Raw genomic sequence first — 27088 nt, forward strand, 5'->3', positions numbered from 1 at the left:
AGATATTTCTAAAAAAATACAATTCACAATAGTGCCTCAGAAAATCAAATACCTTGGAATCAGCTTAATTACAGAGGTGAACAGGGCTAGACTGTTAGCACAGCAAGTAGGGCATTTGCCATTCACGTGGCCAAAACGGGTAAGATTCCCAGCATTCCATATGGCCCCCAGGAACAGCCAGGGGTTAATCCTGAGTGCAGAACTGGGACTAAATCCTGTGCATTGCCAGGTGTCTCACACACACACACACACACACACACACACACACATACACACATGCCAACCCTCAAGAGGTGAAGGACTTATCCATAGGAAACTACAAAAGTATAAAACACTGCTTCAAGAAATGAAAGAGGACACTAGGAAATGATGGAGACACACCTCCTGTGCCTGGAGAGGGAGGATTAACATTATCAAAATGACAATACTCCCCGAAGCATTGTACAGATTCAATGCATTCCCTACAAGGATACCCTTGATTTTTTCCAAAGAAACAGACAAAACACGCCAGAAATTATATGGAGCAATAAAGCCCCTTGAATAGCAAATGAAATTTTGAGAAAAAGAAGATGGGTTGCATCACCTTCCCAAACTTCAAGCTGTAGTACAAAGCAGTAGTCACTCAAACAGCATGGTTTTGGAATAAAAACAGACCCGCAGACCAAGGAAGAGAGTTGAATATTCTGGCACAGTCTCACACGAATATGATCACTTAAGTTTGATAAAGTGCTGGCACTCTAGAATTGTGAAACTTCAGTAGATGCTCACCCTCATTTTCCACATGAAGTGTGGTTAATACCGGATGTTTAGTTTTGATGTCAGCGCCTCCCCTGAAAGGAAATTTGCTAGGATCACTGAATGAAAACTGGGAAATTGAGGGTTGGAGATATGCCAGAGAGTCCCAAGTGCATACCTTTCCAGGAGCCTGGCAGTCACGCCCAGGAATGGCCTCTACTGCCATATAAACTCAGGAATGGCAATGGACGCGAGAGTCCCAAATAAACCTCAGAAGAGAGCAACAAGCTGTAAGGATGCCTCCACACCTGACACTGGCCGAGTTCATCCTGGGCAACTCTAAACAGGGCTGGTGAACCCACCACACCTTCTAAAAGAGCCCCGGCAGCCAAAAACCTCCAGAACCCAATCACTGCCTTGCTCATGGCTGATCTCCACAGGCTCTGAATATGCCCCTCACACATGAGAATGGATATGTGGAAAAAGCCAAGGATGCAGATTTTGTAACTGAAATCTCCAGTCTCTTGTGGGGTCGGGAAAGGGTGGTCACCTTCCATTCCATGTTTTTCCAAGAGCCTGACAGTCATTACCAAGAGCTGCCTCTGTTACAACAGAAGCTCCTTAAAGGCCACATTCCAGAGACTCAGAAATAAATCTTGGAAGAGAGCAACAAGCTGTAGAGATGCCTCTGGTCACCAAAGTCACCATCCAGTTAAAAATTTAACTCCAGGATGCCGGAGCCATAGTATAGCGGGTGGGGCGTTTTGCCTTGCCTGGGATCGTCCTGGGTTCGATCCACAGCATTCCATAAGGTTTCCCAAGCACTACCGGAGGTAATTCCTGAGTGTAAAACCAGGAGTGACCCTGAGCATCGCTGGGTGTGACTGAAAAGCAAAATAAATAAATTAATTAATTAACTGCAGCTCTTGCACCCTATCTAAAAGTTCAGAATTCCTGGAACATGACATGTAATTCTCTAAGCCATTTTTCTATAAGGGGTGGCATACCACATTTCCTGGGGTATAAATTAAAGGCAATAGATCTCAATTTAAAATATAAATGTAAATATATATTAATATGTATATATATATATATGCGCACAAGACTCAACCTAAAACAACATTACTCCACCTCTAACAACATTAGTCATCTCTGATTCATGGGTTTAATGAAACCAAGGTCAGATAGAACAATTTTCACACACTTTCCTCTAAGGAAAACTTTTGGGATCATTTTCAGTGGATTCTTCATAACAAGCAATACAAAAAAATTCTTTAGGATGTATATTTTGGTCACGCATGGGTGGTGGTTGGAAATTTAAAATAATGGTCATGGGAAGTGGTAATGGTGGTGATTGGTGGTAGAATATTTAATTAATCTAGTATTGTTAACAGTTTCATAAATTAAATTTTTTTAAAGGAAGCAAATAGTTGCATGCTACCGATTTAGGGTGATCCCTGTACCATGTCATCTCCAGAACATTGCCAAATCATGATATGGAGTACTTCCCCCACCTGAGCACATCCCGGTGTAGCCCTGGAGGCCCCAGACCTCGGCTGGGTTGACTCCAGAAATACATCCCTGATCCTGTAACTTTCCTGCAGCGCTTCATCCTGGGGACCTCACATTAGATTAGTAGCCTATTGGGCAGAGAATTACAGGGTGTTTTTAGGAGACCGTCCTCAAAACAATGAATAAAACCCCAAACCAACTTGCCATCCCCCGCAACTGGAAAATATGCTCTTCACAGAGTCTTGTAATAAATTAGTGGTAGGGATGACATTTCCGTAACAAAATAAAAACTTCAAAGTCAATCAACATAATCTCTCTAGTTTCTTAGTCAAACATCACGCTGATGTCACCAACAGTTTCAGTGAAGCATGTTTGTTTTCCTGATTGTGAACACAATGTGCTTCTGATTTTGTTCTGCTTTGAGATGAGTCTGCTGGGTAGAGATCATTCACTTCCTACGACTTATTTTGATCACACATCATTACTGTTGCTCTGTTTCCCTAAGGGAAACTGAATGTGGGTAAGATGGGTTTATGAGGCTGTGGATGCTGCTATATTTTCCCAGAGGTGCAAAGTGGCTCTGGACTCTTCCACAGGACACCTAAAGACAGTTATGCTTTGGATTTTTCTTCTATTCTGCTGAGCATCGATCTCATCACAGGTTCCCTTTTGACATGTGGACTTTCACACTTTCACGGGATGTGTCCTGGGTTCTCTCCACTCTGGAGCACAGAATTTCTCTCAGTTACACAAACTTTAAGCCATCTCTCTCTTTCTCTCCCATTTTCCCCCAATAGACGTGTTATAGTTTAGAAAAAAAGGATGGTACTTTGTCAGAAACATGGGAGACATCTTTCTGAAGCATTTTCCATTAATCGCGTTCCCCATGAATAAGTATACACATATTGATGCCCTGGTATTTGGAAGAATGGAAATCCTTTCCTTATCCCATTCGCTCTTGTTTCCCTAGAACAGATTGAAAGCACACGTGATTTCCATAAGACAGACAGAATCTTGAGTACATGGACCATTTTGTACATAGACTGGGCAAAAAAGCACATAGTCCTTTATTGAGTCCCCATTTTTTTACTCCAGAAGTGATTTCGATTTATTGAACAAATCAAAGCACATAATCATTTGAACAAATAAAAATACATTTACAAAGCTGACTTATTCCATAGAAACCAATAAAAACATTAGTTGAAAGAAGAAAGTAACTAAGGAGAAAAAAGAAAACATTCTGATAGAGAAGAAATTAGGATGGCAGTCGAGACTTTATGTTTTGAAATTTATTTTCATTGACTCACAAGAGCAGAATGTTGATGTCTTTTAGAGGTTCAATATTACTGCATAGTAATCATCACCAAAGTGACACGACCCTCCACCTGAGCCCAATTGATTCTTTCAGCCAGCTCTCTCCTCCCCGTGGTCTCCCCGCTTCTATTGTCAGTGTCTCAAAGTTTGTTTCAATTGGACATTGTTCTCTTGTTTTCATACTTGATATTTCTCAAATGAGTGACAGATCTGCTATTTGCCCTTCTTCTTCTGGCATATTCTGTTTAACATAATCCTATGTATATCTGTAACAAAAACAGTACTATTTTTTCCAAGTTGGACAGTATTCCATGGTGGACATCACGTCTTCTCTACCCACTCATTTCCATTGCAGTCTTGGGTTCTTTGTAGTTTGGGGCTCTTGTAAATAGAAGATTAACAAATGAAAGTACAAATTTAGCTGCCTGAGTTATTGTTCTTTGTCATGATTAATAGACACCTAAGATAGAATTGTTAGACAGAAGGGTGGCGTCTTTTGTGGGTTGAATCTCTACATAGATTTCCAAGTAGGATAAAGGAGATTATGTAGTCCCACCAATATGATTAAAAATCCTTCAGGTTTACATGTTGTTAATTTCTGCTCTAAGTTTTGTTATTTCTCTCCTTCTGCCTGGTTTGGGCTCCTTGGTTGGTCCTTTTCTAAGATCTTGAGCTGTGAAGTCTAGTTATATTTGTGGACCCTTTGTTCCTTCCTGAGGAATGCTTGGAGAGCTATAAATTTTCCCCTGAAACACAGCTTTAGCTGCGTCCCATAGTTTCTGGTAACTCCTGTCTAAGTTTTCACTTGTTTCCAGGTATCATCTAAGTTTCCCTTTAATTTCCATCGTTACCCACTCATTGTTCAACATTGTGTTGTTCAATTTCCAGGTGTTTGGTTTGTTTCTCCATATCTTGCTTGGTAAACTTCTCTCTTCAGTGCATTATGGTCTGAAAAAAGTGTTGGTACAATTTCTATCTTTCTGATTCTATTGAGGTGTGTTTTATTGTTCTTTGTCAGTTCTTTGTCATTCTTATTACATAGCTAGGAATAGAGTTGGTGGATAGAAGGGTAGCTTTATTTGAAGGGATTGGGTGGAGAGGGAGAATCTCTACATAGTTTACCACAAAGGGTGTAGCAAATTATAGTGTCTCACCATATGAATAAAAATTCCTTTCCTCCACGTCACCTGGGTGCTTGGTATTTTTGTACTTTTTGAAATAGGTATTTCTGCTTAAGTGACATGTTAGTTTTGTCCTGACTTTAAATTATCAGAGAATCAGTGCTGATGAGCTTTTCCATGTCCTTGTTGGTCATGTCATATGTTTTCATTGGATAAGTGTCTGTTCAGCTCTACTCACTTCTCCATTTTTCAGTTATTTATTTCCTTGCACTTCGGTTTTGTAACTTCCTTATATATTTAGATATCCGCTCTTACCTTGTCAGAAGTAAGCTGTGTGACTATTTTCTCTCATTCAGTAGGATGCTCTTTTGTTTTGATGGTAGTGTATTTCACAGTGCAGAAGATTTTTTGCTTGATGTCATCGGCATGATTTACTTTGGTGTTTGCACCTGTCAGTTGAGATGGGTCATCAAAAACAACGTGAATCCTGTATCATGAAGGATTTACCCTTGGCAGTATATCATGTGTTCTGGTCAAACATCAAAATCCTTCATGTATTTTGAATGAATGTTTATGCATGATGTGAGAGACTTAACCAAGTTCTCTTATGTGTGATAATGCAGTTGTCCGAGAACTAGTTGAAGAGAGTTTCCTTGATGTCATATATATCCCTGCTCCTTTCATTTTAATTACCTGCCTACATATCTGAGGGCGTATTTTTATCCTCTTCTTCGGACTCTATAGGCGTGAGTATATGCTTACTTAGTCTACTATCACCCTATTTGCATTACTACACTTTTAGAATGCAGTTAATGTTAGCAATGTGATACCTCTCCTCATAGATTCTACTATCCCCCGCATCAGAACAACTGAGTAGATTTGAAAGTCTTTGAAATTGCATAGAAATTTTAGTAATGACAGTTTCAGATTCAGCCATTTCTTACTTTTCTGAAGGAGGCCTTTGTACTATCAATTGGGGAAGCCTTAGTGAACAGTAAACTAATTTGGAGCTTATGGCTGGTCTATCCAAGCCTTCTTATTTCTCAGAGAGAATCACTATCATCCTCAACCAACCAGGATTTTGGGACATTTAATTGGATTTTGAAGCAGAGCTTGGATGAGAACTGCTTGAGTTCTGGCTGGCTTGAGTTCTAAACCCAGATTTTACATAACTTGGCATTCCCAGAATGAGATGTTTCCAACTTAATCCCATTCAGATATGGTATTTCTTATGGGTCAGTTATTATCTGCAACACAAGCTTCCTTGTTCAAATGAAGCTTTTGTCCTGCCCTTTGATGCCCCTTTTGTTTGCTGACCATTGCCTTCACACAGCTGTGGAACCTTCCTTCCTTGCGCAATAGGAGATGCATGCGGAGAGCTGTTGCAGAGTAAGTCCAATGCAGGAGGATGAGGCCATACTTAGCTTAATGTTTTGTGTCTCACCCCCCACCACTATGGACATGTCACTGTCCACAGATGATCTTGGGTTTTCTATTTTGTGGTGGCAATGCTACTTGATGTGCGGGCAGGGAAAGCCAGAGTGCCGCTCATATCCTGTCATCCTGTCATGGTCTTTCCATGCTCCCATAAAATAAATTATTTCCTGCAATCTGATGGAAGCTTCTGTTGAGGATGTGTGTGCCAGTGAAATATCGACCAGCATTACTTTGTGACAGAGGTGTCTCTGACTCAGGGAAACTTGTGGAGCCCAGGTCACACAGACCCTGGCAGGAGAATGGCCCTCTGCATGATCTATGTGCTGAGTTCATTGCCATCCATCAGTTTGCTCAATTGCCTCCTCAGCTTCAGAGCCTACCGTCTACCTTCCTGTCATCTTTGACCTCTATTCACAGAAACTGCCTCAGCCATCACGTCCCAACAACTACTCCGAGTTAGGAGAACACATCTCAAAAGGGCTCTGTCCTTCACTGAATTTTGACAGCCCTAGTTCTTTGGTTACGGAAAATTTTCTCACTGATAAACCTCCCTTCTCTCTCCATTCTCAGTCACCTGTCTTGTCTTTGTTACCAGGACACCTTTCTTTTGCCCAAAAGAAACTTTGATTTTGACAGGAGAGAATATTTAGTGCGAGTGAATATGAGTCGAGTAGATATTTGCATCATTTGTTGTTGCTCTGCTGTTATTTGACTCTGTGACTGCCCTGGCCCCCTTTTATGACCCACTGTTCCATTTTATTTCTGTTGTCTCATACGGCATTACAATTTGCATTATCCGTATCAGTGTGGTATGTCTTATAAGGAAAAAAAGTAATAAGGACCTTCATGACCAATGTACTATGTTTGCGTCACTTCTAATGCTAGGTCAAGTCTCAGTCCATTGGTTGCTTCTGCCACTCTGTCCTCTATTGGAATGTCAAATTGTACAGATTTTGGTATTCAGATGCCAATGCATTTGTTGCTTATCTTTATTCAGCTACTCTCTTTTGGGTATAGTCTGCTCATTTCCACTGCAAAAACCGAAGAAAATCATTCATATTTTTCATTGAATATTTTGTCCCTTAAAGAGAGAGGACATGCCAGGGGTCTACTCCAGGCAGAACTCAGCCTGGTCCTGTCAGCAGCTCAGACAACCTAAGCTCATACCTGGGTTGCTCCGGACCCACCAGGGTTACACCTACAGGTGATGTAGGGACCCTGAAACATTGGGAACCATAGTCAAGGCCTCTGGAATCGTTCAACACTGCCGATGTCTCCGAGACCCGTGAAGACACAGAGCCTCATCACGTCAGGTGCCATATCATTTGTAATGAGGCTTAATCCTAGGATACGTTGGAATTGATAGGAAATTCAAGCCGCGTGTGCAGCACGTTCGAGTCAGCTCCCTCCCGGGACTCATTCCTTCAAAAGGTTCTCCAGGCCAATGACCTTTCTCTGTCCTCCCAGCAGGAAGTCTCCACAGACAAAATCCATTGGAGACATGCATGGTGCTCTGTACGTCTGTGTTCTTTCATTCACACATGCATGGCTGAAAGTAATTCCCTTCCATCTAGACTGTGCTACACAGTCACTGGACTAAGTAGCCTCTGAACAACCAGACATGCACTTGTAATTGTGGCACTAGAGAGGAGATAGGCTAATGGCAATTCATAGGCTCTGTCTTTCCAAAAAACTATGATCATTGCTCAAAGCAGAGGCCAATAACTCAGCAGAGCCTTTTCTAGAATCTTTGGCCAAGACTTTGCAGCCTGTGACGCTGGGACATAACTTCAATCGAGGGAGGGAGAGAGGGATGGAAGCCAAATCTCTTAATCTATACGTGTCGATGTGGGCAGGACCAGGAAGGCTCTCTGGGTACAAATAACCCTGTGCTGCCCAGGCTCCTGAGTCCAGCTGCTGACTGCTCATCCCTTGCGCAAGCTCCCAGCTCCCAGCCACAAACACCATGAAGCTGTCCCTGTGTGCCCTGCTGGTCGCCCTGGCCATTTACTGCTACCAGGGTGAGTACATTTCCCCCAGCAGACTAGCATCAGACCTGAAATCAGAAAATGACTTAGAGGGGCCTGAACACATGCTAGTTCAAAATGTTTCCTCTGTGAACTGTTCCCATAAAAGCATATTGCGGTTTCACTGGAGTCCTATCACTTCTCATCATCACCAACTTCCAGTTTACGTGATGGGTTCAGTTTGATCCTTTTCCAAATGGTAGGAGGATGAGAGAACTAGGAGATTCAGGTGTGAGGGCTAGAAGGTATTGCATGGCTTAAGGTCTTGCTTCGCATGTGGCCATTTAATCCTCAGCACCATAAATGTTCCCATCAAGGACCGTGAGGTGTGGTCCTTGAAAATTTTGTGGGTGCTGGTCCAAAATCTTTAAAGAAAAGTAAAGAAAGGAAATGATGCAGATGTGAAATATTGTATAATTTCTCACCAAATCCTTGAACTGGAGCCCAAAGTTCCATGCCTCCACATTGCCTGTTCCTAGTCAGGTTCACAGCAGTCAGCAGTACGAGTATAGCAATTGGGTGAGAAAGATAATACAATTGAGTTTCTTGTATCAGGCCGTGATCAAGAGATCACCGTATCATGTCCTCTAATAATACATACGACATTTTCTGACTCAAAAACTTTCTTTCCCGTCTAGATCCTCTAAGGGGTCTGAGTCACGTCCATCTCGTGTTGTCCTCCTCAAGCTGTGGACAAGGGATGAGATATGCACAAGTGTTTGATGAGAGACAACTTTGCATGTATATCGTATTTTCTTTCCCTCCATTTTAGCTGACGCAGCCATAATTTGCCCAGCCCTTGCGGGAGAATTGACTGCATTTGTTGCCGGCACAGAAGATGCCTATAGACTATACATTGCTCAATTTAATGCCCCTGAGGCTGTTGTGGAGGACAAGATGCGTCCGAAGGTCTGCCTCGATGAATCCGTGCCCGCTGAAGGGAGAGCACGAATTGGAAGATTTTTGGTAATTTCTTTTTCTTTCTACTTAGATCTTTGAGCTGGGTTCTAGAGACATGAAAGAGATTTGGGCATGATCTTGGCAGAGGGGTGGAGAATCACCCCTTGTTCTCTTGTAATAAGTGGAGCCATGCCCACAGGGCAGGTGGGAACTTTCACCCTACCTACAAGTGTAGCTGTACTGAGGTACAGAGCATCCTGGAAGTCACCCCCGTTCCCGCAGCCAGACCAACCTCTGAGGGGAAATCCAGGCACCACGGGTCATGCGGAAGGGCCAACAGCCTCTTTCCCCCTCCCTGCGAGCTGTGATGCTAACATCTGCACAGGGAATGTCGTGCGAATGTGAGAGAGCTGAGCGGACACTGGAAGCTGGGATGCAGACAGTACAGGCTTGTCCTTTGGGGTCTGCAGCTATCTGCAAGCCTGTACCACTCTGGGCACCTCATGCCCTCACCCACCACTCTCCTTCCCCTGTGCAGTGGCATTGACCCCACCTGCACTGCTCCTGCTGCCTGTCGCCGTTATGGCTTCATGAAGAAAGGAGATGAGGGAAGATGTAAGATGTTCCACCAGAACTGCTGACTCCCAGGCAGGCCAAGAGTCATTTGCAAATATCCACGGGATCTGAACAGTCCTGTTGACAGGCACCTCACGATCCATTTCAGAAAAATCAGGCCAGGAGTCTCTGAAAGGACCACTCCATCTTCCCATCCCTGTCGCTACTTTAGAGTCCCAAGCATGCTAAGGATGTCAAAGAGAAGGTTTTGACCCAAGAGTCCAGGGAATATTTGTGGGCTGTTCTGTCTGAGACAGGAACCAGCTGTGTGTCAAGGACCCCACGTGTTGGGCAGCTGTGCGGGATCCTCTTTTCTGTGTTGACTGAAATATCATTGACATCCTCAGGGATAAGCTGTGTGAACCTGTCAGCTCTCTTGCAGCATAACTGACCACCAGTTTTTTCTGTTTTTACCATTACAGGCGAACGTTGTTGCGGCCTGCAAGAATGAATTATAACAAGTCTCCTAACTGTCGTCTATGACTTGCAGTGTTCTAATGAATTTCAAGAAAATGTCAAGGTTTCAATCTCTCTTCTAATAAATTACTTTCTCGGCACACGTCTGCTCTCTATTTTTTTATGCAGTGGTGTATGGCTTTGAGTTTGTAGAGAGTTTTATGAAGGGGCCCTATGTAGTTGTCAATACTCGAGTGCATAAAAGGAGCGTGTTATTTCCCTTGGCAACATGGCTGCAGGGATCCCAAGAATACTATTGCTCCAGAGTCTTTCTGGCTCTCAATATATACTCCAACTTTGGGCAATAAGTGAAAATGATACCTTAGATTTGAAACACCGAAATGCAAGCATTCCTGTCACTCTTCTTCAAAACCAAAGTTTATAGCCTACATACATGTCTAATCTGCAATTCTCCACATGGAACTATATGAGTACATCCTGCTCAGAGCCATCACCATGCTGTGTGTTTCTTTTCCACACCATGTTTTCACTGATATCCATGTATAGGTCGTGGTTCCAAGTCCACCCACACATTTGTGGATAAGGCCAAGGCTCAGTCATTCACCTCTCTGGTTAGAACTCTGCACACTCACATTGACCATATGACTGCGAACCCTTTCACACACCTGGGCTAATAATCCATCACAGCCACTCAAGAGCACTAGAGACCATTGTGGTGATTCTGTCTCCTCCATTCTGTTGACCTACATTGATTTCAAAGAAATAGTCTTAAACTCTCAGTGTAGCCTCAAAACAGCAACAGAAGACCTCAGTCTTCTTCCCGATTCACTCCAATCTCCTGTCCCCACCCCCTCTCATGGACCCACTCAAATGAAGGGACTCAGAGAACTGATCCTGGGTAACTCTTTTTTGATTCTTTAATGTAGGAGTACTACTATTTGTCCCGCCATTGATATAGCTGATTGAATAGAGCAGAAACTCCACAGACTCTTTAATTTTTTGTTAATTTTTAATCAATATCTGTGAGATAGACCATTCAAAACCGCTCATAGTTCGGTTTCAGTTATACAATCATCCAGCATCTAACCGTACAGCCGTGTATATTTCCCACCACCAATGTCTTCTGTGTTCCTACCACAGCCCCAACACCCGCGGCCTACTCTCAGCCTCCCTCTATTGGAGGACTTTCCATTTTGTTCCAGCTCTGCTTTTCCTTTTTTGCATCATGGTTTGCTATACAGGTGCTAAGATGTCATGGTGTTTGTTCGTGGCATTCAGTATTTCTTATTGGGTTGCTCCTGATGCAAATGCGGTTCCATCAGGCAATAATAAGCCTGTATTGCTTTTCTCTTTCCTTTCTGTATTTGCATCGTTTATTTAGCAATGCACTTTTTGTATAGACACGGGAAGACAGTTGAGGCTATGCCATGTATCAATACTAGACTCTGGGAGGAGATGCTGAAGACTAGACGCTGAGGACCAGTTGTTGAAGATGAGGAATTCGAGGATGAGACATTGAAGATGAGCAGGAGAACTGGGATTTTGGGACTTGGAACTATGAACAAAACTACGACTATTATTGCACTGTACCAGACAACGTTGGGGAAGAGAGAGAGGGAAACTGACTGCAGACCAGCCCTGGGGTCTCTACCGATTGTTCGCTTGCCATCTAGCCTGGGGAGCTGGCTCTCGACCACCGAACGCTAAAGTCAGCCTGCGCAGTCCTATCACACCCCTCCTTTCTCTTTATTTGAAAACTAGCAGGGCACCAGGACAACTCTCCCCTCTACCCCTTTGCACTTTACAAACCCTTTGCATTCTAGTAATTGAACTACTTGATTTAGGGGTAGATCCCAATCTCCCAAGGGGGGAGGGAGTTTGTGAAGGGGCCTATGGAACACATTTTTGATATAGTCCCACGTGTTGTCTTTTGCTTACCTTTGCTTTACCAAGGAGATCAAATCATGAGTTTTCTCAATATAGTTTGTGGCTTTGGTCAAATGCTGAAGTCTTTCGTTCATTGGAAGTGATCTTTGTGCCTAGTGTGAGGCAGGAGTATAGTTACATTATTTGCACATCATTCTCCAGTTTTCCCAAAATCAGTGGCTGGAACCTTTTGATTCATGAGGATGGCGTCGTTGGGCCCTAAGGATGGCTCAGATGAAGTGGAGAGGAGAAAGACGGTCACTTTCTCCTAACCACCTCTGCCACCAGGGACCCAGGGTTACTGGGTTCTCTTCTCACCTCGCAGAAAGGAATTTAAGATTTAAACAGGCAGTGGAATTGCAGTTTTTATTTGGAGGTTTTGAAGGATGACAGGGAGAGAAAGTGGGAGAGTGTGGAGAGTAATGTGCGCAAATAACATGCTCAAGTAACATGCTTCGCCGGCTTCTCCAACGACGCCGGGAGCCCCTACACCTTTCCAGCAATAGACGTGAAAGTTACACATCTCACGAGGGGAGATTAGGGCGACACGTGCTCAGGCACCACATGTGCTCGGCCACATGCGCACAAGCAGCACAGGGGCTTGAACAGCATATGAGTGCCTTTCCTTTGTTCAAGGTGGCCTGTAGAGGGTTTCTCCAACCTGTCCCCACAAGACCCTTCTACGTAGATAAAAGTCCGTTGCTAAGGAGGTTAGTAGGGAGGCTGGGAGTAGAGATGGTCTTCTTTGAAATTCCTTCCCTGATCTTTTGTTTCTGCAGGAGCTTCTCTGCACTTGTTGCTATAGATAGTGAGGGTCTTTCCAGGCCCTAGTTCCTTCTTTTCTGCAAGGTTGACCTTTGCAACTTCAGGAAACTTACTGACCTCATCTGGGAAGAAGGCCTTCCCTATCTTCCTGCTTGCCTACATTAGGTTCCTGACTCTTGATCCAGGCATATGACTCTGTCCTCACATTGGTGAAATGCTTGGTTTTCATATCTGACATGGATACTCTTTCCTGTGTTCCTGAGGCCCTCTTCCAGAAGTCCTAGAATTGCAATGTCATTGTACTTAAAGCTCATCCATAAATTCTTTGTATCTTCATTTCGCTTGATTGTTCATTCCTTCTTCTCCTCTTGGTTCGATATTTTCACGCATCTTCTCAAGCCCGCAGAATTGGCACTTCCTGGTTTTCCTGATAGCTTTCCTGGTGGCATCACTACTGTTGGAGCATGATTAGATTCTAGTTTCAAAATTCCCAATAACGTGTACCTCAGGCAGTCTGATGTTCTTCGTATAATCTCCATTCCTACGATTATTTTAGTTACTTAGTACTTTTATTATTCCATACACACTTTAGAAGGGTCTGCTTCAATTCTTTGAAAAGCTTCATTGAAATTTTGAAATATGTTTTTCATCCGAATCACTATGAGATAGAGCATGACAAAATTGCTCATGGTTTCATTTCAGTCATACAATGTTCTAACACCCATCACTCCACTAGTGTAATTTCCCAGTGCCAGTGTCCCCAGTGTCCTTCCCACCTTCATGGAATTTCAATAGTTATTACACCTCCACTACCCAGCCACCGCTAGGCTCCAGACCGCTTTCTGGAGCACAGGACACTTAATACCCATCTTTCATAATTTTCGCACCATACTAGATGGGCTCCAAATCTTGTATGAACCAGAGGAACACCTGTAATGGCGAATGCATGCCACCCTCTAAGCCTCCATCCCTCTCGGAGAGCCCGGCAACTAGAGAAATTATCTCGCCCGCATGTCAGAGCATGGCAAGCTACCCGTGGTGTATTCGATATGCCGAAAACAGTACTAATAATGGGCCTCATTTGCTGACATCAAAAGAGCCCTCAACATGGCAGCATTAGGACAGATGAGCAAGGAGAGGCTGATAAAATCTTGGGAATGAACAGGACTGCCAAAATGAAGAAAGACTAAAATGACTGTCTGTACTTTCAATGCTCATATGCTGGCATCAGAAGCATCCATCGAGGACCATATGGTGCAAGCGCAGATGATCAAGTTTGACATCGTTGATCTGAGAGGCCCTCTAACCCATTTTGGCACACAGAGCAGCTTCTTACTGAAATGCATCTAGACTGTGAGCTGTACTACAACCGCGTGCTGCCCGGGAGGGATTTTCCCTCTCTATCCTGTTTTTCTGCATGGAAAATGGCGGCGGTGGCAACACCCACGTGGCGAGAGCCACCACCTAAGACTCCCAACCCAAAGGTATGAGTTTGCAGTGACGGCGATGCAGGCGATCATGGGATAGGAGGGCATTACCGGTACCCTCTCCACCCAGATAAGATCTGGAGCTGCCGCATGCAAAACGGACCCTGTGCTCCTAAAGAATATGATCCGAGAGGTCTTCTAACACATTTTGGAACCCAGAGCAGTTTCGGACAAAAACGCATCTAGACTGTGAACTGAGCTAAAATATCAGAAATCCAAAACTGTGCGGCCGCTGTTGCTGCCGCGCGAGCTCAAAGAGTCTCCATTCTCAGCAATGAAAAGAAATCATAAAATGATGCCTTTTCAGCAGGCCTGAGTGTTGGGGGAAAATTCCAAACAATAATAGTGAGTTCTCTATTGGAATGTTGAATGTAATCAAAGTATAGAGAGAATAAAGTGAAGATCATTAGCTACGTAGGTGGGGGGTTGGTGGGAGGGGGGAAATTGGTGTTCTTGGTGGTGGAACATGTGCACTGGCGATGGGATGCGGGTTTAATCATTATACGACTCAGACTTAAACCTGAAAGCTTTGTATTTTTCTCACGGTGATTCAAAAAAATAAAAATATATATACTAATGAGAGTGGCGTCAGAGGACATTCTTGCCTTGTGCCTAATCTCTGGGAAAAGGCTTTGAGTTTTTTACCATCGATTATGATATTGGCTATGAGTTTGCTGTACATGAGTCATTTTCTATCTGGAGGTATGTTCCATCGATCCTTAATTGGCAGAGGGGCAGTTATTATTAATGGGAGAATGTTTGATTTCGTCAAAAACCTTTTCCGTAACAATGGATAAAGCACGTGACTTTTATCATTTGTTTATATGGAGCATTACACATATTGATTTGTGTATATTGAACTACCCTTGCATTCCTGGCGTGAATCTCACGTTAATTGGTATAGAATCCTTCTGATATATTGGGTTCACTAAGTTCACTTAGCGTTATATTTGACCTTTTTATTTAACCTTCTGCATCACACCTGAAGACTCTCAGGGGCTACTCCTGGTGCTACACTCAGGAACTACTCCTGGTGATACTCGGAGGGAGTATTGGCATACAATGGGATGCCAAGAATTGAACGTGGGTAGGTCCTGTGAGAGGTAAACACCCTACCTGTTGTACTATCTTTGTACTATCTTTAAGACTCCTGCGTTGCGTTTGACCTTTAAAAAAGATTTCTGTAAGCGAAAGAACCACTACCTCAACAGTGCAAATGAAAAACAGGAAAAATAATCAGTAAAATCCATAAAAATTCAAATAAACAGACGAAGGATGGGAGGTGACAGTGCAGTACGCACCTGATATATGTAATCGCTCTGTTCAATACTGGGAACAGCCCAAACAAAATCTACTTTCAATTCGCACTGAACACAGTAAAAGAACAATAAGCAAAGACCCTAGACTGTTGCCTTAGACAGGGCAATTTTGCATATGTTCTACTCTCATGGGCCAAGAGAAGAGAGGCATCAGATGAGGGTCTTGGAGTTGTTGAACAACTACACAGAAGTACCATTGCCATGGGAGCCCAATCTTAAGAGTTGAGAGACTAATATAAAACACATGCAATGGGCTGTGTATGAGATAATATCAACACGAATGAGAAGTTTTATAGTCTTAAGGTTGAGGTAGGGACAAGAGTGCCCTAAATATGGAAAAAACCCAAATGTCCAAGAACAAATGTCTGGATAAGGAAACTAGAGTACAAAGAACACACATAATGAAAAACTACTCAGCCACTAGGAAAGATGAAGAATTTTAATTTACTTGTACGCTGGGGCGATCTGAATAGTATCAGGATAAGTGAAATGAGTCAGAGGTAGAGGGGCAGACTCAGAATGATCTCTCCTATGTGGGATATATAAAGTTACAGTAGGAAATATCACATTCCCAAGGGCATTTGAAACAAAGAGCAAGGGAACGGATCTTCAGTCGAAAGCTTTCCACTTGAGTGGCAGATGAGGGTGGAGTGATAAATCAGGGAAGAGAACACTAGGCCAATGGTGAAGGGAAAGCTTACCTGCCACCAGGAGTAGAAGGGAAGCCAGGGACATTGGTGGAGAGAAGTGGGCACTGGTGATGGGATCATTGTCAGAATGTTGTGTGTCTGAAATTCACTCATAAATACCTTTGTAACTTTGTAATTCACAGTGATTAATTTTTTAAAATTTTGTAAGTCTGTTACTGTACCTCACGGTCATTCATTAATAAAAAATTTTTTAAATTGAGGATTGCTTGTAGAGACAATGACCTTAAGAAAATTTCTGGCGACTGCACACAGGTGTAGCTAGAACTTTACAAAGAATGTCATAGATCTCAAGGTCACCAGAATCTACCTCGGTGTGTGTCACAATCGGTTAGTGCCAAAAGGAGCTCAATATTGTTACGCACTCTTTACAGTCACTACTTCCATTTCCCTCTGTGGTTCTGCACTAACCAAGAATGGGCCTCCAGTTCTTTGGCCCACCCCCTGCACCAGCAAAGAAAGATTATGTCGCAATGATGAGAACATACATCTCACTGAATTCAGACCGACCTAGTTATGCTTCCAGCCTTGCATCCTATCTCTACAGTGAACTACCTTCATTCCCCAAACACTCCAGTGAACTAGCCAAACTTATCATCAAGTCATGAGGTTTCTGAATGAATATATCATAAGTGTGTCACCAGGGCCTTACATTTTATAAGCGCTTGATACCATACCTATTTGTGTTTTCTTGTGTGAGAGAATTAAATCAGGATCTCACACATGTGAGGCATATGTTCTTCATGAGTCAGATCTCATGAGGCACATCCACTTCCAAACCTGTGACTTTTCTATTAGGAGGGACCATGATTTAGGTTCTAATATCTTTAGTGTTGCAGTCATACCCAGACGTTTCTCAGAGCTCACTCCAGGCTGTCTCTGGGGTGCCATATGGAGGTGCTTCATAACTAACCCAGGCCATATTAATTCAAAACTAGCGCCCTACCTATTGTACTATCACTATTCACCTCCATTGAAACTTGACCAAGAGATATTCTCCCACTTAATGACAAGCCTTCCCCCTTGCCTTGGGAATGAAGACTACCAAGTGTAGCAAGTATCATGCAACCATCACTATGAAAACAATATTCTAATTTCTAGCTTCCTTCTAACCCCCATGCATTCGTGACTTCATCTCATAGGCAAAATGATGGAAAGAATCCTGTCATATATCATCCAAACAATAAATTTTACTTGGATCCTGATCTGTTGGTCATCTTTCCAGATCTCTCTTGAATTAGTATTATTTATCTTATGCTGGTCAATATTAGTTTTTTTTGCTCCTACGCCCTGTACTTTCTCTCCTTAAGCTGTGTGGCTTTTTCTTCAATTAGGTGCTCCTGTCACTCACTGGATTCCAAGAGTCATTATCCCTTATTTATCTTCTAACCTTCCAGTATCACCTGTGCTTAGGTCACACATGGGACTGGTCCTCTGTGCACTCTCTTCCATATCTCCTCCTATTCACTGTCATCAGCTGCCAAAATTAAAGGTCACTCCTCAGGATGGCCCTCACTTCTTTCCTTTTTAATTCTCTCACAAACAGAAGAGAAAGAAAAAAATTAGATGAACAAATCCAGCAAGGGAAACAAAACATCTATGGCTCTAAAAACAAAATTGGATACCTGAAGTTCGGGTAGGGGAAGGAGAGCATCAGATCTTGGTGCTATTGTTGTCAGGAAGGTTCAGAAGCAGTCTTTAGTGTAAATGTATTGGACAAGAGGCAAGTCTTACTCTTCAGTTCCATCTGCCTGAGACCTGTATGATCTCATGTTAGACATCAAGTTCTCTTCAAAGGTAGAAGATGAATAGGCTAATCGACTCAATATAAGTTTTCCCACCAACCTCTTTTCTCATGTAAGACCTCTGCTCTGAGACCCCTGTAGTCTGTGTGTGTCTGCGTGTCTATGTGTGTGTGTGTGTGTGTGTGTGTGTGTGTGTGTGTGTGTATAGTCATGGCTGCATTTGTCTTAGAATGTTACCCACAACATTCAGCTTTGTGGACATGAAAGCATCATGGCTATTTTAGTTTAAAAATTAAAATGAGTTTGAGCCGAAACTAGCTAGGGTGAATTTATGTTATTCTGATTTCTTTGGTGAAATGTACTCACCGTGTTTTTATAAACATTAATGATTACTGCTTCCACCTCTTTCTTCTATGAATGTTCCGATATGAAGCACTCTTTGTTAAAATTTTGTTTAGTGAATCACCATGAGGTACAGTTACAAACTTATGAACTTTCATGTTTGCATTTGGTTTACATCCCTTCACCAGTGCCCATTCTCATCCACCAATGTTCCTAGTATTCCTCCCTCTACCCCCCAAAAAACCCCCACCATAGCACCCTGCCTCTGCCAAAAGTAGACTACAGACGAAACATGATGGCCATTCAATAACTCTATTGCAAACTACAACATCCAATAGGAGAGAGAACAAAAGGAGTTTTTTAAAATAATTTATTTATTTTAAATTAGTGAATCAACGTGAGGGTACAGTTAACAGATTTATACATTTTTTTGCTCATGTTTCCCCCATACAAAGTTCGAGAACCCATCCCTTCACCAGTGCCCATTCTCTACCACCAGTAAACCCAGTATCTCTCCCACCGTCCCCAGTCCCGTCTCCCCACATCCCACACTGCCACTATGGCAGGGTATTCCCTTTTGATCTCTCTCTCTGATTAGGTATTGTGGTTTGCAATAAAGGTGTCGAGTGGCCATTGTGTTCAGTCTCTACTCTATAATCGGCACACATTACCCTTCCCCTGCATGACCTCTGACCACATTTTACTTGGTGTTCCCTTCTCTGAGTTGCCCAGAATGAGAGACCAGCCTCCAAGCCATGGAGACAACCTCCTGGTACTTATTTCTACTAATCTTGGGTGTTAGTGTTATAGTCTATTATTCTATATTCCACAGATGAGTGCAATCTTTCTATGTCTGTCTCTCTCTTTTTTACTCATTACACTTAGCATGATACTTTCCATGCCGATCCACTTAAATGCAAAATTCATCATCTCCTTTTTTCTAACAGCTGCATATTATTCCATTGTGTAGATGTACCAAAGTTTCTTCAACCAGTCATCTGTTCTAGGGCACTCGGGTTTTTTCCAGATTCTGGCTATTGTAAACAGTGCTGTGATGAACATATAAGTGAAGATGTCATTTCGACTATACTTTTTGGCTTTTCTGGGATATATTCCCAGCAGTGGTATTGCTGGGTCAAATGGGAGCTCAACCTCTAATTTTTTGAGAATCATCCATATTGTTTTCCAAAAGGGCTGAACTAGTTGGCATTTCCACCAGCAGTGAAGAACTGTCCCTTTCTCACGACATCCTCTCCAACAGCGGCTCCTTTTGTTCTTTTGGATGTGTGCTAGGCTCTGTGGTGTGAGGTGTTATCTTGTGGTTGTTTTGATCCGCATCTCTCTGATGATTAGCGATGTAGAGCACTTTTTCATGTGCCTAACAAAAGGAGTTTTAATCACTCCAGATCCTTACTCTCTCTCATTCTTTCTCGGTTGATCTAAAAAACAATGTGATTTACATGTATATTAATACATTATCTATCATGTTGATAATCTCCTCATCGGCCACCGTCCAGAACTCATGGCTGTTTCTCGGGAAGGGATCATAGATGAGGCCCCCATAACCATGCCATCGGACTCCAAGCCAGGCAGTTTCCACTCGCGGTGTCCCAAAGGGGGGTGGATGATTGCCATTCATGCCCCCAGGGACCCAGCCACAGCAGCTGACTTCCACAACCCAACTGACACCATGCTCAGGTGGTTTTCCACACTCTCGGGCCGAGCTTCACACATGAGTGAACCTATTCCTGAACCGCTTGGTTGCGACACATCAGAAGACACTCCCTACTCATTTCCCATAATTACCACACCATACTTAAGGTTGTGAGAAGCAACAAGAAAACTTCTTGAAGATGGCGTCAATGCCAAACAAAATCTTTGCACTCTTCCGAACACAGCTCACCATCTGACTTTAGACAGCGCGTGGCTCAACACACCAGGTAGGAAACTCTGTTGTGAGCCCTTCTGGACATCACTAGTTGTTTTGTAGGATACAGATGTTGCGGCATATGTGGGGCATGGAGGGCCTACTGCAGGGCTGACTCTCAGCGCCATCAGGCATTGAACCAGCGGCGGAGCACGACTATTAATGGCCGCCCAAAAAGCTACTGTCCCTCTCGGAGAACCTGGTAAGTGACCAAGCATATTCTGCTTGCACAGTAGGGCCACATAATCTACCCGTGACGTATTCGATATGCCAAAAGCAGTAACAGTAATAACAATGTGTTCTACTTGTTCCAGGAGTGAGCAGATGCCATTGGGCTACACTAATGTGCAACAGGGACAAATGAAGACATTACTGTGCCCTCTGGAACAATCCATGAATAATGGGATAACAGTGATACAGTGATACAGTGGTCATATATGTATATACATGGATATATTATTTGTTTGTACATATAATAAGTAATAGGTGTATATCATTTATATGTTATCCTATGCATGTCATAGATATATTTATTTATATAGAACATAAGTGTTTATAGTTTAGAGAGAGATATTTATATATATATATATATAAAACAACTACTTGATCCACTCATTTGTCATTGGATATTTGGGATATTTCCATATCATGTTATACTAAATGCTGAAGTGTACATAGCTCGGCTCTCTACATGTCTTTTCAAATTAGTTTTTTGTGTTTTAAGAGGGAAATGTCAACAAATGGAATATCTGGATTTGATAAGAGTCCATTCGTACATTTTTCAAAGAACTCTCAACACTGTCTCAACAGAGCCTGCATCAGACAACAACCCAACCAGGAGCGGATTTGGGTTCCTTTCTCACCACAACACTGCCAATATTGGCTATTTCCAAACGTTTTATATGTGTTATACTCACTGACAAAAAAAACTCATTATCATTTTGATTGAACAGAAACTGATAATAAGAAAGTCACATGGAACACTTTATCATGTACTTATTTGTCATCTTATGTCCTCTTCATGGAGATGACTCCTCATTTTCTCTACCAATATTTAATTTAAAAAGAATTTTTGTTTATCTCTATTTCCTCCCGCCTGATCAGTGGCGAGTCCTCTTTAAAGATACCTGTAGCTTCAATGTCATGGAGGGTTTTGCCCACGTTGTCTTCAATGTACCTTATGGATTCTGGTCTGATGTTGAGGTCTTTAATCCATTTTGATCTGACTTTTGTGCATGGTGTTAGGTATAAGTCTGAGCCCATTTTTTTTCATTAACTGTTCAGTGTTGCCAGCACGTTTTGTTGCAGAGGCTTTCTTTGCTCCCCTTCACATTTCTTGCTCCCTTATCAAAGATGAGATGATCACATATTTGAGGGTTTTTTTGTGTAAGCGTATTCTAACTTGTTCCATTGGTCTACTGCTCTGCCTTTGTTCCAGTACCATGCAGTTTTAATTATTACCGCTTTGTAGTAGAGCTTGAGGTTGGGAAAGGTGATGCCCCCCATCTTCCTTTCCCCCAAAATTGCTTTAGCTGTTCGTGGGGGTTTGTTGTTTCATGTGAATTTTCGGAGTGTTTGGTCCACTTCCTTGAAGAATGTCATGGGTATCCTTATAGGGATAACATTGAATCTGTATAATGCTTTGGTAAGTACTGCCTTTTAGACAATGTTAATTCTCCCAATCCATAAACAGGGGATATGCTTCCATATCCTCGTGTCCTCTTTGATTTCGTGAGGCTTCTGTACCTCAAAAGATACAATGACCAGAATACAAAGACAGTCTACAGAATGGCAAAGGATATTCACCCAATACCCGTTGGGTAAGGCTGATGATATCAAGAATTACAAGGCATACGCTAGGTGAAGAAGCAGCTCTGATAGAGAAGGGATCACCAAACAAAGGGTGCTAGGCGGGCCCACTAGGGATGGGAGATACAGGCTGAAAATAGACTATAGACTGAACAAGAAGCCTACTTAATACTTCTGAAGCAAACCACAACACCCAAAAAGAGAGAGCGAGCAAATGGGAATGCCCTACCACAGAGGCAGGGTGGGGTGAAGGGGTAAGGGTGGGGGTGGTGGGAGGGATGTTGGGATCATTGGTGGTGGAAAATGAGCACTGGTGGAGTTATGGGCACTCGATCATTGTATGACTGAAACGTAAGCAAGAAAACCTGTAAGTCTGTAACTTTGTCTCATGGTGATTCGCAAATAAAATAAAATAAAATTTTAAAAAATAAACAAAATAAAAAGAATTTTTAAGGAACTCAGTTATTTATTTTGCTGTTTGAGTCACATTCAGCGATGTTAAGGGATTATTCCTGGCTCAGCTCTCAGATATTACTCTTTGCAGTGCTCAGGGAACCGTATGGGATGCCGGATATCAAATCCGGGTCAGCCACATCCAAGGCAAATACCCTACCCGCTGTACTATCGCTCTGGACCCCTGGCCCTCTACCAATGTTTTGATGGGATTATTGATATTAGTTGTTGAGCTTTGCGAGGGCTTTACATAGCCTAAATAAGAGTCTTTATCAGATGAACTTACCATGAATCTTTGTTTCTTTCATTCTTTCTCCCCACCCCGCCTTTTTCTTTGTTTCTTTCATTCTTCCCCCCCCCCACCCCCCACCCGCCTTTTTATTTTTGGGTCACACATAGCGACACTCAGTGGTTGCTCCTGGTTCCGCACTCAGAAATTTCTCCTAGGTGTTTTCAGGAGACCATGTGGGATGCAAGGGATCGAATCCGGGTCTACCGCATGCAAAGCTTGTGCCGACCTGTTGTACTCTGACTCCAGACCAACTCTTTCTTAATCCTGCCCCCAGTCCTGGTTTCGTTGTTCTCTAGCGTAACTTTCAGACATCACTCTTTCCATTTTAGCTCGTTGGTTACCATTAAACTTCGAGATCAACTCTGCAGGAAAAACATCCTCCTCTAATTAATTTCTGCAATTAAAATGGTAAAACAAGGTACAGAGACCAGTTACAGGAGAACATTTTGCTTCTTTTGGAGAATAAAATCAATAAGTACTGGAAGGTAGGTCAATAGATAAACGTGAAGGATGGGAGGATGAATGGATGAATCAATCATCTAATGAATTGGTGGATCAATGAATCTATAGACAGGTGAGTGGATGAAAACATGGATGGAGAATAGAAGGAGAAATATTCAGATATACTTCCCACTCACTCAATAGTACAGAGTTTCTCTAGCAAATTTCACGTCTATAATGCTCACAAAACTAAGCATGTTCATATATATGTAAACATCTCCTCGAAGACATGTCAAGACCATATGTTACAGGCAGTATTGAATCCACCAGCTCATGAAACCCAATCCAAACACCATCTGACTATTGCGAAGGACTGCACTAGCAATTTCAGAATCTGCCTCCTATAAATCACCCGAATACATAGGGGAGGAAAACACAAAATACTGAAAACATAATTCAATGAAATTTAAACACAGGATTCTGAAAATCAAGTGAACTAAGAGATATTTTGGTGACTACATGAAGTGAAGCACCAGATTGTGAAAAAGCAAGTGAACTAAAGGATATATTTTTCTAATAAAATTCGCTGAGGATGAGTCATTACAATATGTTCCACATCAATGCTCCTACTAAAAATAAAAAAAATAAAATGAAAACACCACATTAGTGGAACTCCCAAGGGAAAAATGTGCAATTTCACTGGTCTAGCATTAAATGAATGTGGAGAGTCCTAACAAGGATATGCACTGGCTGATTCTTCAGAAGGAGAGAAGGGAAGCCTAAATTAGGAAGAAATAAGAACATTAGTGAAAAATAAGCAGAAGAGGTCAGGAATGTGAGTTAGAGGGTACAGTGTTATCCTTGCAAATAGATGCCCTGGGTTCGATCACCCGCATCCCAAGTGGTCCCCCAAGCACTGCCAGGAGGAATTTCTCTGTGTAGAGCCAGGCATTACCTCTGAGCATTGCCTGGTGTAACCCAAAGAGCCAAGAGACACAGACAGAGACAGAGACTGACAAAGAGAGAGAGAGAGAAATAACCCAAGTGAAGAGAATGAAAACCAAATTTATTGCACTGATCATTGAGAGTCAGATAGCATTTAGTATTTTTAACTCAAGGATGCATTAGTTCAGTCCTTCCCAAATGATTTTAGGGCAAAAGGCTCTGTCTCAGGTTTCTCCAAACAAAACAGAGGCTGGCCACATACTTATTCAATTGCCACATCCTGCCTGGTCTTAAGCCAAGTAGATTCTATGACTCACCCTTGCTTAAGGGCAGGGTTAAGGAGCTGACTTGGAGAATAAAAAGGGGAAATCTGGGAGCTCTCCTCCAAAGTGAGTCTACCTGCTCTACACATTGGACCCCAGAGCCAACCACGACCAACTCCACCATGAAGCTGCTGACAGTCCTCATGCTCGCGGCCCTCCCCCTTTTCTGCTACGCAGGTGAGTCCTGACAGTGAAGGTACATTCTTTGGGTCACATAATCTTTGGAGCCAGGGAAGAGCTTTCCAAGCTTTCAAAATAAGGATAGGGCAGCCCTAATGCAGCAGACCAAGTGGGGGAGACCAAGACCTCACTATTGAAAGAAAATATGAAAAGATGTTACCTCCTGGCCTTGATTCATAACTGGATCCACAACAAGAGGCTCTCTTGTTGGAGGGACAAAATCAAACATCACAGATGCCTAAAAAGTGGGTTGGGAGCTGGTCTGAATATTTGAATGCTCGATCTTGTCATTCTCATTGAAGAGCTATGTACAGACAGGTCTCAGGTGGGAATCTTTAAGGAAGGTTATGTCAGAGAATTTCTTCAAACCCAACTCAGGTCACCTCACAAACAAGCATTTCTTACATTCATTTTTGAAGACGGGAAAAGTAAATTAGCAATGTTGAAGTAGCTACAGCACGATATCGGAAATCTCAGGCAGCAACAATCCTGGGAATGCTGCCTGATATTTAGAAAGAATAGAGGGAATATCATGTGACCCTACAGAATGGCTCGTATATGCTCATTTAGTTGCCCAAATTTTAGAGTACTTCTTTTCAAAAAAGACAGTCGAATAGCCAAATGATTTCAAAGGAGCGAGAGGGGCTGAAGGATGTTTACAACCTTCAGGGAAATCCAGATGCTTGAGTGTCCTTTCCAAGGATTCAGAATTCACACCACCCACTAAGAGCTTTCTGAAAGGGTCCCACCACTAAGGTGTCAGTAGAGGAAAACCTTCACCACAGGCCGATTTGCAGGATGAGTTCTCTGGATTGGAGCCCTGCTTCCCATGCATTGTCCTCAGGTACTGGATGCAAACTCGTCAAGGAGGTGATTGACTGGACAATCGACGGTTCCTTGAGCCCAGAAGCCTACGTAGAGCACCTTGCACCATACGTAGCAGACGACAATGGCGCCACTGCCCAGGCTCTAATGACCATGAAGGAATGTTTTAATAATCAGACAGCAGAAACCCAGGCCAACGTTGCTGTCATGATGGTAATCTCCCTTACTTCTCCTGCCTTTAGAACCACTGAGAAGGTCAAGCGGGTTGGACGTTGTCACTCTCTCAGAAACAGCAGGTGCAGATAAGGACCGAGGGCATAGTTCAACACACACAATGCACACAAGCATACACACCACTCGACGACAACAACAGCTAAGTTCAGTAGTGAGTGATTCTCTCTCTTTCAAACCAACAGCCTGAGTTAGAATGAACATTGTACACAGGCCATTAAAAACAGTCCAGGGTAGATGGGAAATGTTGTGAAAAGCCTACAGATGAATCTAAGCAGATCCTCCTACAATTAAAAAATGGATCATCCTCGATCAAAGTGATACTAAATGAAATCACAGATCCACAAAGAGATAAACAGCTCAAAACTCCTCTTTGACTTGCATTCAAAGCAACTAAGTGTCTGATCCAAAAGAGATAGAAAGGTTATTTTCCCCTGTCAGGTGAGGAGACAAACGGGAGCTACGAAACGCTGATGGAGTTTTATTTTTGCCCTTTCTTGAAACGGGTCTATAAACTACATCCTCTAGTCTTATGACCAAAAGTTCATTTATGACCAAAAGTTCACTTTACATTTCGGACCTAAAGCCCATAACCAAAGCGTTCTATGTCATGTTCTCCTAGTTATCATTTTAAGGCATCAAGTTAGAACCCATAACCAGTTGATGATTATGGGCGTTACACTGAAACCTAGCTTGGGTCATAAATGGCTTCCGTAGTGTGCAGTACCAATCTTCCGGTACATCCAAGGCTGTGGGAAAGCTTCCGACACTTTTTCCTGTTCTGATAGACAAGTGAATAAACCAAAGGAAGAAGTGTTCTGTGGTCTGAGGGAATTTGTCAAAGTGAGTTGAAAGTTTAAGTGATGTTTGTTTTTCTTTTCAGGAAACAATATATACCAGTCCTCAGTGTAAATTGTTCAAATGAAAAGGACGGCAGAGAATGCTTAGGCAACAACAGTCCAATGAGGCACACCCCAAATCTTACTTCTTTCCTAGCTTTTGATCTGCAAACTGCAAGACACCTGTTGAAACCTCAGATACATTTTCTTTTCAATAAAATGTCAGCAAACTAAACAAAAGTCTAAATCATTTTATTGCTACTTAGAAAAAGATGCTGGAGGGAGCTTATCTCTACTCTTGATGTACTCAAACACACACACACAAACGTGCAAAAAAATTGTCTGAGAGAACGCAGGAGTAAGAGACTGAAAATCCTAAAGAGCATTTGTTCCTGATCATCTGTTCCCAGATGTTGGATATCATTGGTTTGTCCTTTCCCCCTTGCCACTAGGA

At 42.6% G+C, this 27088-nt stretch overlaps 2 protein-coding genes across 2 annotated transcripts; both read left to right on the plus strand.

Moving 5' to 3' along the window:
- Positions 1 to 5309: 5309 nt before the first annotated feature.
- Positions 5310 to 10218, plus strand: LOC129405693 (secretoglobin family 1D member 2-like). Its single transcript, XM_055142776.1, has 4 exons — positions 5310 to 5428; positions 7976 to 8140; positions 8919 to 9112; positions 10084 to 10218. Exons 2-4 carry the CDS (start codon positions 8086 to 8088, stop codon positions 10117 to 10119), a joined length of 285 nt encoding a protein of 94 aa, XP_054998751.1. The 5' UTR covers positions 5310 to 5428; positions 7976 to 8085; the 3' UTR covers positions 10120 to 10218.
- A 14405-nt stretch (positions 10219 to 24623) lies between these two features.
- On the plus strand, positions 24624 to 26874 carry LOC129405691 (mammaglobin-A-like). Its single transcript, XM_055142774.1, has 3 exons — positions 24624 to 24736; positions 25584 to 25777; positions 26679 to 26874. The coding sequence occupies exons 1-3, from the start codon at positions 24682 to 24684 to the stop codon at positions 26718 to 26720; spliced, it is 291 nt and encodes a 96-aa protein (XP_054998749.1). The 5' UTR covers positions 24624 to 24681; the 3' UTR covers positions 26721 to 26874.
- The last annotated feature ends 214 nt before the right edge of the window (positions 26875 to 27088 follow it).

The sequence above is a fragment of the Sorex araneus genome, chromosome 6, assembly GCF_027595985.1.
Source record: "Sorex araneus isolate mSorAra2 chromosome 6, mSorAra2.pri, whole genome shotgun sequence".
NCBI lineage: Eukaryota > Metazoa > Chordata > Mammalia > Eulipotyphla > Soricidae > Sorex > Sorex araneus.

Bases quoted from the DNA above. Each gene is read 5' to 3' on its own strand.
- LOC129405691 (XM_055142774.1), top strand. From the start codon at position 24,682: ATGAAGCTGCTGACAGTCCTCATGCTCGCGGCCCTCCCCCTTTTCTGC. The intron at 24,737-25,583 runs GTGAGTCCTGAC...CATTGTCCTCAG, and splicing joins CCCCCTTTTCTGCTACGCAG to GTACTGGATGCAAACTCGTC. The intron at 25,778-26,678 runs GTAATCTCCCTT...TTTTCTTTTCAG, and splicing joins CCAACGTTGCTGTCATGATG to GAAACAATATATACCAGTCC.
- LOC129405693 (XM_055142776.1), top strand. From the start codon at position 8,086: ATGAAGCTGTCCCTGTGTGCCCTGCTGGTCGCCCTGGCCATTTACTGC. The intron at 8,141-8,918 runs GTGAGTACATTT...CCTCCATTTTAG, and splicing joins GGCCATTTACTGCTACCAGG to CTGACGCAGCCATAATTTGC. The intron at 9,113-10,083 runs GTAATTTCTTTT...TTACCATTACAG, and splicing joins CACGAATTGGAAGATTTTTG to GCGAACGTTGTTGCGGCCTG.